This window comes from Leuresthes tenuis, unplaced genomic scaffold (assembly GCF_036924035.1).
Source record: "Leuresthes tenuis unplaced genomic scaffold, fLeuTen1.0.hap1 SCAF_18, whole genome shotgun sequence".
Classification (NCBI taxonomy): domain Eukaryota; kingdom Metazoa; phylum Chordata; class Actinopteri; order Atheriniformes; family Atherinopsidae; genus Leuresthes; species Leuresthes tenuis.
Genome location: NW_027325372.1, coordinates 16,859,650 through 16,870,951, shown reverse-complemented (window position 1 = coordinate 16,870,951; position 11,302 = coordinate 16,859,650). Strand labels below are relative to the sequence as shown.

At 44.1% G+C, this 11,302-nt stretch overlaps 2 protein-coding genes across 4 annotated transcripts; both read left to right on the top strand.

Moving 5' to 3' along the window:
• The first annotated feature begins 70 nt into the window (after window positions 1-70).
• LOC140275472 (homeobox protein Hox-A2a) lies at window positions 71-3,060 on the top strand. Of its 3 annotated transcripts, none has more exons than XM_072370951.1 (3): window positions 71-721; window positions 1,215-1,422; window positions 2,010-3,060. In XM_072370951.1, the coding sequence occupies exons 2-3, from the start codon at window positions 1,326-1,328 to the stop codon at window positions 2,720-2,722; spliced, it is 810 nt and encodes a 269-aa protein (XP_072227052.1). In that variant the 5' UTR covers window positions 71-721; window positions 1,215-1,325; the 3' UTR covers window positions 2,723-3,060. The 3 variants fall into 3 exon arrangements, with proteins under 3 accessions (XP_072227052.1, XP_072227051.1, XP_072227050.1); XM_072370950.1 differs by having other exon boundaries at window positions 71-836; XM_072370949.1 differs by having other exon boundaries at window positions 71-1,422.
• Window positions 3,061-7,019: 3,959 nt separating this feature from the next.
• hoxa1a (homeobox A1a) lies at window positions 7,020-8,409 on the top strand. The gene is made up of 2 exons (XM_072370383.1): window positions 7,020-7,629; window positions 8,015-8,409. The coding sequence occupies exons 1-2, from the start codon at window positions 7,026-7,028 to the stop codon at window positions 8,392-8,394; spliced, it is 984 nt and encodes a 327-aa protein (XP_072226484.1). The 5' UTR covers window positions 7,020-7,025; the 3' UTR covers window positions 8,395-8,409.
• Window positions 8,410-11,302: the final 2,893 nt, after the last annotated feature.

Sequence of the window (11,302 nt, the reverse complement as noted above, 5' to 3'; positions counted from 1 at the left end):
TTAGTTATCGAAAAATCCCAGAAGAAAAAGAAGAAAAAGCTGCTGCTGTTTTTGTTTAGGATTTGGTGCACGCACATGGGCGCCCCTGACCTCGTTCTAAAATCGACCTTTTGTTGAATAAATGAAAATATGCCTTAATATACTTTCTACAGTCCGCATAGTTGGACAATGTTAGTGAGTGCTCGTAACGCACAATGGCTGTAAATGTTTTTGCTGCTTTTATGGGGTGACGTGGTCTGAATGTGTCATATCTGTCAGTATTAACTTAATATGTAGGGCTTTTTATTGCAACACATGCCAGTGGATGCTCTGCATATGTCATTATAATGGATATTCAAAGACTCACGTGTATTTTAGTGTCCACACTCAGTGAATAGACCGGATTGCTTGTTTTGTTCTCACCGAGAAGTCTCAATATCAGATTTTAGGGTTTGTTTTTCCACCTCTGACGGCTGCCTAAATATGAAGAGCTATACTGGCGTGAAATGTATGTGTGTGTTTCTGTGTATGTGTCTGAGTGTGTGAATGTGGTGGTGGTGGGGGCGTTCTCGACCGACATCCTCAAACAATACGAGAAAGAGGAGTGCACGAATCCGCGCACCCTAGGCTGGGCTCCTTCCTTGTAATAGTGAGCGTCAGCCATTCTTAAAAAAAACACATTTTGTAGCTTAGTGGAGTGGACTGGAGGGGCGACAGGAGGATAAACTGAGCGGACAAAGATGTAAATAAAAACAGTCGTGCCCCAGCTGAGCGAGGCGATCTTCACCAGAGTTTTTGGATCAATCAGGCAGACAGGGGCTTCTTTTGATTAAACCCCAAATTGTCATTGGGCAGAGGTAATCATGTGACATGCAATTCGGTCCAATTTCAACCTTGTCTCCATGAATTCAATAGTTTAATAGTAGCTCGGTCCCCATACGGCCGTAATCAGTGAAATAGAAAAAACAAAACCAGGAGATTTTTTTAAATGATTTTTTCTTCCTCGTCCTCACTGAGCCGCAACATTTATAAAAATACGCGTGCAAACTTTCCTCGGCTCTCAGGGAGCGGAGATGAATTACGAATTCGAGCGAGAGAGCGGTTTTATCAATAGTCAGCCGTCGCTTGCTGAGTGCCTGACATCTTTCCCCCCTGTCGCTGATTCATTTCAAAGTTCATCAATCAAGAGCTCGACGCTTTCACGCCCGACACTGATTCCTCCTCCCTTTGAGCAGACCATTCCCAGCCTGAATCCGGGCAGCCATCCGCGCCACGGCCGACCCAGACACAGCCCCGATGGATGCAGCCCGCTACCCACCGCCTCCTTACCCCCGGAGTACCCGTGGATGCGGGAGAAGAAAGCCTCCAAGAGGAACCACCTGCCGACCTCCACCGCTACTACCAACACCATATCCAGTGGACCTGTGTGCTTCTCTCCAAAAGGTGGGTGACTCGAAGCTTGGGATAAATGCTGCACATTTATTATCTGTTGCTGTAACGAAGCCCTGCGAGGGCCTTCAAAAGAAATAGAAAAAAAACGAGAAAGTGCTTAGTAGTTTTGTTCTGGTAGATTTATGGTTATTATGTCGCTGTGTGTGTTAAGCAAGACAAAAAGTTTGGGTAAAGTTTGGTGATGTAAGATGATTTATTCCCCTGGACGAAGCGGAGTTTTGATGTGTGACAGTAATGAAGAGTGATGGAGTGCCTTTGCAGTGGAGGGCAGCTGGAGCATTCATTAGAATCCCACACCAGTATGGACCTCACTGTTTTATGTGTTTGGTCCATGCTCATGCAGTCTGCTGTTTTATGTATAAAAAACCCCAAAGAGTATCTTTGTACAGACATGACTTTTGGATAAAGGTTGCATGAGCTAAGGTTAGTTGCTCCAGCGGCCATTTTACTGCAGCGTGTTGTGAGCCTCTCTCTTGTGGATTGTGATAGACATAGCGTTAGATTTACGGGCAGTCGGGGTTATGTAATTGTTATGTCCTGCGTTTTAATCCCAAACTACCGTGGTGCTTGTTTTCCAGGCTCGCCTGAGATTGTGGAGAGCGGTGGGGGAGGAGGGGGCTCCCGTCGGCTGAGAACTGCATACACCAATACACAGCTGCTGGAGCTCGAGAAGGAGTTCCACTTCAACAAGTATCTGTGCCGGCCGAGGAGGGTGGAAATAGCGGCCCTGCTGGACCTGACCGAGAGGCAGGTCAAAGTATGGTTCCAAAACCGGCGCATGAAGCACAAGCGGCAGACCCAGAGCAAGGAGAACCACAACGTGGACGGGAAAGGGCAAGGTGCCGAGGACGGCATCCACAGTGACGAGGAGGACGAGGGGGCCTTGTACGAGCAGAGCGGGGCCCTGCTGGAGAGAGATACCTGCTCCTTTCAGAACAACACACAGCAGCTCCACAATGGAGAGTCCGCGAGCTTTGCTGCTGCGCCGCTGAGCAGCAATGACAAAAATCTGAAACATTTCCCCAACCCGTCACCCACTGTTCCGGGCTGCATGTCAACAATGGGCCCCGGCTCGGCATCTGGCCCGGACAATGGCGACAGTCCCTCGGCCCTGGATGTTTCTTTACACGATTTTCAACCTTTCTCTTCGGATTCCTGCCTACAGCTCTCAGATGCAGCTTCGCCGAGCTTGTCAGAGTCTCTGGACAGTCCCGTGGACATTACTGCAGACAGTTTCTATTTTTTCTCGGAGTCCCTAACCACAATCGACCTGCAGCATCTGAACTACTAACTAAAATGACACACATTTTTCCCCCTGCTTTTTTTTGTGATATCAGACTACAGCGGTATTAACCCTGATGTTATTTGTATATTCGGCACATTAATTCTGTTGATATTTGACTTGACGGTTAATACAAGGTAAGGATGAAATTAAATCACTGAAATAGCTCTACTTTAAGTGGCTTGTAATTACCATAACAACTTGATCTCTTGGAATGGAAATTATGAGTGTGTGTGAATAATTCTTCACTATTAGGCCTATGGAACCTGCTCATTTTTTTTATTTTTGTATAGCTTCCAATGTCTTGGATATTTTTGTTAGAATACAATTAACTTGCTATAATCTTTCTTCTGGTGTTTGAGTCGTTTCTTTTGAAATTTCGAGCGTATAAGATTTTGCTTGAATAATTTATGTCGGAGACACGTAAGAAGCAGGACCAGAGAGAGACAGAGGCAAAGCAAATTAACAACAGGTTGGCTATGAATATAAATAGTCTAGTTATCATTAAGTTGTTGAGAGGACACACGTGTTAGAATATTACTCTTAATATAAACTTACTTCTAAGATAATCTGAAAAATATCAATAATTTATTGTTTTGAAAAGTTTGCCGCAATCAAAAAAACACAAATGCATAAATAGTTGAATTCCCTAAACATTGGTGATTTTTTAAATTCTATTTTCATTTAACCTGATTCAAAATATGTCCAAATTAGTCCCATATTGTTCTAATTTAGTACCATTTGTATATGTATACAAAAATAGTAGCATCTGTTTTATTGAACCTTCTCTCTAATCATGAACACATGCAATGAAATATGAAGACTTTTGTATGCTGCGCATACAAACACGGTAACATAGATTATTTCTGTTTTCACCATCAAACTTAAATTTCTGTTGAGAATGGGGGGGGAAAAGGCAAACACGCCAGCACGGATCGGAGCATGACAAGGCTCTTAACATTGTGTGCAAGTTGCAGGCAAATACCCGAGCCATGTTTGCCTTCAGGAGCTCATAAATCACTCCGTGGCATGAATGAGACGGACATTAAGGAGACCAATTGTGGCGTAATGTGCACAAATAAAACCCCACTTACGTTTTCATACGGGACTCCCCAATTCCTAAGCTAAAAGGAGCTGAGTCTCTGCATGCGTTTTGCAATAACTCATTTTTATGGCTTGTTTAAACACGGCTCTGGCTCGGCAGCAGCAGCAGCAGCCTGCTCAGGTTATGGGTCTGCACTGTTTCTCATAGTGAAAAGTGTAGACCGAACTCCACACACGCTGCTTGTGTTACATGTAATTTGTCAAATTACTAAAAAGATGTTTTTTTTTCTACATTAAACGGAGATTACAATCATGCTTTACTTTATCAAGAAAGTGAGTTTAAAGGATTTTGCAGCGTTACTAAAGGAGGGGGAGGGGGGGGGGGCAGCTTTTGCTACTCGTAACAGTCCATAGCTCAATACAGGGATTATGAATAGTCATGCACTATTGCATTTCTCTTGATAAGACTTATGGGAATCAGATATTAGCACGTCCATAGATTAATCAATGGGGTGGTCCACCTCAACAGACCTGAGTGTGAAAATAACAAAAAAAAAAAACTACCAGTTGCGACGCAAGCCGGCGTGGATCGATTCAGAAACTCATCTACACAAGTGAAAATCAGCTCGAAACTTTATCGAATAATCTGGAAGCCATAAGCCACTTACTGACTGGCTGAACACAAGTAGGAAAGTTGTGTAGTGTGTGTGTGTGTGTGTGTGTCGGGGAGGGGGGGGGGGGGTGTCAAAGGAGGTGGGGTGGGTGAAAGCGGGGGCAGATCTTGCACTCCTGCACTCTGACTAACCACGGGGCCTGTATAACCAAATCATTCCAAGACAGCGCGCCTTTTCTGCGCACATGTGCTCACACAAAGAGCCAAGAAAGCTGCGAGGCCTACATGGAGAAGTTTCTTTCCACGAGCAAGCGAGGCAGGATCCACTGCGCCCACTCACTCTCTGCGGAGGCAGCTGGGAAAGACTAAGAGAAGGGAGGAGGGTGATGTGGGTGGGAGTATTGACCCTAATGCGCTCCCCTCCTTTTTCTTTCTTCACTACTGGGAAGTTTGCAACACCCTTTCGATTTTTTTCTATTTCTTGAACTTGTGAAAATAACAAGTGCCTCTTGACAAAGCTGTTTTCAGCAAACTATTTTATCTTCCCATCATATCACAATATACATTTACCTCAAACAAGTAGAAGTACACTGAATCACAATTTGGAGAAACTCCTTTGCATAAAAGAAATGGACAAGAAGTTATTAAGTTTTACTTTCAAAAATTGTCCTGAACAAACGAGTGGAGTTTGCATCAGAAGGTGCCACATTTAAGTTCTGTTTTATCTTACAGTAAGCAATCATAAAGTTATTTTCGACAGTAATATTTAGGACATTTTTAATGATGCTAGCAGAAGTGGGGGAAATTCCCCGGTCTGTGCACTCGTGGATTATCTGATTAGCGCGAGACTTAAACAAAACACGAATCCCCCATGAAATGTGGCGTGGAACACTTATACATCAGCAAGTGGAACGGGGCTCCAGCACAACGTTCCTAAAGCACCGACATTTTTAAGTCGAACTACCGTGGTTAAACTGTATTCAATTGGAACTTTTAACTTTTTCACTACAAGCAGCATTCACCCCTTCACACACACTCATATAGCACAGGATAGCGCTTTCACTCTCACATTCATCAATTATTATAGTACTTCATTTATGTTCACATAGCAGTATAATATATATTCTCTATCTTTATCGTCGGTGTTCATATGTACATACCAATGAGCATTCAAGGTGCTTGACCTCCTTCAGCCTTTAGGGGCGCTCACCCCTCCATATGACCCTTTCCACCCTCCCCTTTCTTCTTCTTCCTCAGTGAGAGGTTGGGCATCTGCTCTCCGTTTTTTTTCTCGCTGCTGCTTTCTGTGGTCATTAATTTCTCCAACAGCTTTATTTGATGAACTTAACAGGATAATCAGCCCACACTCGCACCTCGGGCTACGAACGTGCATTAGCTCCACTTCGGGCCTCGCATTATTATATCATTTGATCACTATACATGCATAATGAATACATGTTGGAGTGAAACCAGAGTACATGGCAGACCCTATGACCTGAGAGTAAAAAAAATAATATCTCATTGCCTTAATGTTATATGCGTTGCCTTGTCATTTTGTCTCCTGTGGCAACCCAGCTTAATGTGGCATCCTAAAAACCGCGCAACACTTCAGGCAACTTTTCTTAACGCATTTTTGCGCGTGAAGTTAAATGAAACGCAAACAGGTTTGCACAAAAGTTCAGCCCAGGATGCAATTTCTTCGCACAACAGGACGTGAAAGGACACGCACAAAACAGGATGTGTTGGGATTTATTACCATATGACTAGGTGTGCCGGTTGCCCAAGAAGCCAGGCAGTGCTACGGCGACTTTATTTGGGAAACAAAGTTGCTAAAAAAGAGATCTGTTTCGCTGAATTAACGTATTCTCAGTCTGAATCCGGAGTGAAATCTTGCCTCTCCCTCACTGTCACACTGTGACAATATTTGCTGAGAAAATCCCTTAATGTTCAAGCGTGAAACATTTCGCATTCGAATGAGACATTAATAGCTCTCAGATAGCCTGTGGCAGTGGCACACACACACTCTTAGTCATCCATCCATCTAGGGGAGAATGACACGGTTATACATATGACACCGCGGCTTTTATGCGCAAAGGGCACATGCACGAACGTGAACGCGCGCGCACACACACACACAGAGACTCACACAGCTTCACTATTCCAAAAATACCGTACCTGAGGTCAGAGTGCGGGGCCATCCTCGTGGCGAGGTTGTGGAGAGTGAGCCGTTAATTTCTCCCCGGTGGGAGAGTGCGCAGCGGGGGGTTATATAAGATGTATGTAGTACCCCGCTCCTCATGCGACCCCGGAGCTGTCCACTGCAGTCTGCCTCTCAGCTCATTGTTTGCTCGGCCAATACATTAGCGGCGACTCGCGTCACCTTGATCGACGAGCGCTTGGAATTTAAATAGCCCCTCAAACACCAATCTGTCACCGGCTGAGGGGATAAGGACAAGTACCTCACTGGCTGACCCGGGCCCACGTGACAGCACCCGTTCATTGAAATCGGCCCGAGCTCCCCCCTCCCTCCACTGATAAGGACCGAGTATAGGTAAAGGTTGGCACGGTCACTTGGGGTAAGAGTGAGAAAAGGAAGAGATCAGAGGGTGTCTCGGCAGAAGACGGTCCCCTCGGCCCCCGTACAACAATGCTACAATGAGCACCTTCTTAGAATACTCCGTGATGAGTGGTGAAGGTGGCTCGTGTTCGGTCAGGGCTTTTCAGTCAGACCACGGGATTACAACTTTCCAATCCTGCGGGGCAAGTGTCAATAACTGCGGGACGGATGACCATTTCATGGCAAGCAGGACCTCTCCTGACAGCATCCCTCACCAGCCGGGATCATACCAGTCTGCAAGCTCTCTGGGTCTCTCCTACGGAGCCCATCCGGCCTGTACTTCCAGCTATGGACCCCAAAGTTTCTGCGCCACCTATAACCATTACACGCTCAACCAGGAAGTAGATTCTACAACTGCATTCCCCCAGTGCGGCCCACTGATGTATTCTGGTAACATATCCTCTTCTATGGTCTCTCAACATCGCCATGGTTACAATGCCGCCCCCCTGGGTCAGATGCAGTATACCCACGCTGCCTATGGCGGCGGGCACGAGCAAGCAGCCCCTTATCCTGGGGCCTCAAACCCGCTATCACCTCTGCATGCAGCTCACCTGGAGGCTTGCTGTTCACCTCTGTCTGAGGGCACATCTTCTGCGCAGACTTTCGACTGGATGAAAGTTAAGAGGAATCCACCAAAAACAGGTGGGTGCAGAGGACATGTTAGGCTCAGTCTGTATGGTTTAAATGATCTCAACTCTTTAAAACAGGATGTAAGACAATGTACTGGACACTGGATAAACGGAATTTAATGTCGGATTGTTATTTTCGAATCTGTCACTTTAGCATACTTTGTACGACAATGCATGTTCTTTAGCTATAATTTAGGAAAAAAATCTAACACTTGTTCAGTTCCTTTTTAGATAAATGCTTATAATGATTGGTTGTTGCGTAAAAGTTGCTTAATCTGCGTAAAAGTTGATTCTTCTTGCTTAGGGATAGGAATTGATCTCACAGTGTTTATATGTAATGTAATAAGAACACAAACATGATTAGCCCTGTTAACAGCGATTTGTTTCCCCATTTTCAGGAAGGTCTGGTGAGTACGGTTATGCTGGTCAGCCGAACACTGTCCGGACCAACTTCACCACCAAGCAACTGACAGAACTGGAAAAGGAATTCCACTTCAACAAGTACCTGACCCGGGCGCGTCGCGTGGAGATTGCAGCTGCCCTGCAGCTGAATGAGACTCAGGTGAAAATTTGGTTCCAGAACAGAAGGATGAAGCAAAAAAAGCGAGAGAAAGAGGGTCTTCTCCCAGCTAAAGTTCCAGCCTCAGAGACAGGAGAGAGCATTCAAGAGAAAATGGACGATGCAGCATCTGAGAGGTCAATCTCAGCCCCATCCACGCCCTCTCCTACATCCTCCACGGTGTCTTCCACAGGGGCTGATCCTTACACCTCAAACTGAGGACCAACTGCCTCTTTACTTCTTTGGCCATGGGGGCCCGTATACAAAAGTGAAAGTGTAACAAAACCAAAGTTCTTGTTGGCGGATGACTTTTTAAGTGGACATTTATGAAAGATAATGCACTATTTGGGAACTTTGACAAATAACATGGACCAGTTCCTGGCTTCAGATTTGTTTTATATTGTGTCGTGTGTCTACGAGAGCGATAGCACTGCTGTCTAGAGAGGTGTCGGTCATGGTTTGAAATGTGTTCATTTGCTTTTGAAAGTTGACGTAACGTGTGCAAACTGTTGGGATTATATTGAGACAGTGCAACACTTATACCCTTCCTGACAAGCGCTGCTAAATGTCAAGTCACAAATCTGCACACACAAACAAATACCTCAAATGTGCCAAAGGTGTGCATCTTGGCCACATGCGGTCTGGAGGCACTGGATGCTGACAATTAGGCATCACGATCAACGGGATAACCTCGTTTGTTAATAATTTGTCAGTGAATTGTTACAGTGGTTCCGTAAAAACTATCAATTATGTGTTTTAGGTCTCTGTCCATCGACTGTTTGAATGTAATGTGTGAGATCTGCATGATGCGTAATGCCTTCATGTATAATTAGTGGGGCGCTGAGTTTTATCAGTTACAGAACCGGTCATTCAAGGCTTTGTATGTCCCAGGCTTTTACGTGCTAGCTATTTAATCAAGTGGAGCACAAACTGTTTTGTTCAGAGAGACGTTTACGGGTCAACAATGTGTATTAAAGTGCGTTTGCCACTAAGTATTTTCCTCTGCGTCTTGTTTGTGGGGAGAAACAGAGCCAAGAGAAACTTCAAGGTTCATTCATGTTGGATATAATACCATCAATCGGACCTATATATCCAAGCTCCACAGACAAAAGAGCAAACATCTATCTAGTTTGAGAAACTACATAAACTCCACGTGCCTGTTTTACTCATTTAAGTCATTCAATGTATGCTGCCGTGCACGCTCCCGTCCCTGGGGTGAGGAGTTATTGGCATAATAAAGGCATGTTTATCCAGGGGAAAGATGAGAGCGCGGGAGTCAGCGTCATTTGTGATGACAACCTTATCGAGCTCTCGGCTTATTGAGGGAACAAAAAAGAAACTATTGATTGAAGCATCGAGGTTAGGCCATTGACAAGCATTGGAGCCCCACCGCTCCTGTCAGCGTCAACTTCTCAGTTCCCCAAGATACATAGAGGTGTCATCACCCCCACCTGATGACAAGATGAACTGTGAAAACTTCCAGCACAGCATTGTAATACAACCAGCAAATAGTGCGCCCATAGATTTACGTAAATAAACCGTTTCAAATGCTCTTTTGAGCCTGATAAACATGATGATTTCGAAACAAACTTTAGCAAAATGGCTGCATTTGGCACCCTGGGACAGAGAACTGGTCGGCGTTTCCTGGTTCATGTGTTGTTTTAATTCCTGGTGTGCAGGATGCGAGTCCATCCTACCATAAAAGGGCAAAGAAACTCCGAAATTGTCATGATTAATGAGCGACATTCACCTTTTCCTTGGATCCACCTGCAGGAGCTGCTGTATTCGAGCTGCAGAGTCGTTGAGGCTACAGCGCATTCCAATTCAACAACAACACACATGGAACAGGAGAGTAAGTTTTGCCGAGGATCACTTTTGTCTTCTTATTAATCTCTCTTCTTTAACAAAATATTTGATCTATTCTCTATTTTTGGTACGTGTTTGTGTTGATTTTTTTTTTACGCAGAGGACAAAGAGTGTTTTGTAAGGCTGTAACTTTAGTTTGGTAACTACAGACGCCCTCATTTTTTAACTGTTTCGGTGTAAATAGTAAAGCATGTACACACACTTCTTGCTCGGGGGCATGTTTGTGAGGCCAGTTGGATTTAAAAACTTATATCAGAACCGATCGGCTTCGCCTGTGGCAAAGAGGAAATAAAATAAAATGAGACAAAACACAAAATTGTTGCATACTGAATAAATTTCTCCTGACATAGAAAGTAATTCGAAATTCCCCACCGGAATAAATGAATAAAGTCATAATACAAAACGAAAAAGAACTTAGGTGTTTATGCTTGAAAATTAAATTATACAGATATACATATTTTTAATCTATAAATATGTAGGTTTTTGGAAAGCCATTGACTAAGTCTCAACGAATGCAATTATATCTATTTCCATCAAGAATAATATATTTGGATTTGATTAGAGTATATGAAAACTGCAATAAGTCACCCTACCTTTGTGATATATTTTCACGGCGATTCTTCAGATTACACTGTATTTACCTGCTATTATAATCACCAGGGATAGCCACACGTTTGATTTTTTCAGGGTCTCACATTGTTTCTTATTTTTGCCTGAACATAATTGAGACTCTTAGCGTAAATTTGAAATTCTAATAAAATCCCTCATTTCAAATTAGAGAATAAAATTGAAGACATTTTTATTCTTGATGATATTTTCACTTTTGCCATTCAAGGTGATTTTGGATACGGCAGTAATGGACAAAACTACCTGGGTTTCTGGAAAGCTTTAAGGGAACCTTTGGCATTCCTGGACCCTACTTTGTAAGTTTTGGGCCCCCTGAACACCCCAACCCCCACCACAACCACACTCACACACACACGGACACATACACACACTCACACACTGCTGTGCGCTACAGGAGCCTCCCAGAGTGAAACGCAGGTGATCCTCAAATGAAACCCCAGGGTCAATCCCGGGTCATGGTTTGAGTTTGTTGTCACAGCACCACCCCAATCTAAACTACAGTTTACAGACCACATTGGGCAAACATCAATGCAGTCAGTCACACTCCGGCTGTGACCGCCTGTTTGAGCGAAATACTGTCCGAGGAGGTAAAAAAAGAAAAAAAAAAAGAAAAAGAAAGATTCGTTAGAATCTG

Bases quoted from the DNA above. Each gene is read 5' to 3' on its own strand.
- LOC140275472 (XM_072370949.1), top strand. From the start codon at position 1,053: ATGAATTACGAATTCGAGCGAGAGAGCGGTTTTATCAATAGTCAGCCG. The intron at 1,423-2,009 runs GTGGGTGACTCG...CTTGTTTTCCAG, and splicing joins TGTGTGCTTCTCTCCAAAAG to GCTCGCCTGAGATTGTGGAG.
- hoxa1a (XM_072370383.1), top strand. From the start codon at position 7,026: ATGAGCACCTTCTTAGAATACTCCGTGATGAGTGGTGAAGGTGGCTCG. The intron at 7,630-8,014 runs GTGGGTGCAGAG...CCCCATTTTCAG, and splicing joins GAGGAATCCACCAAAAACAG to GAAGGTCTGGTGAGTACGGT.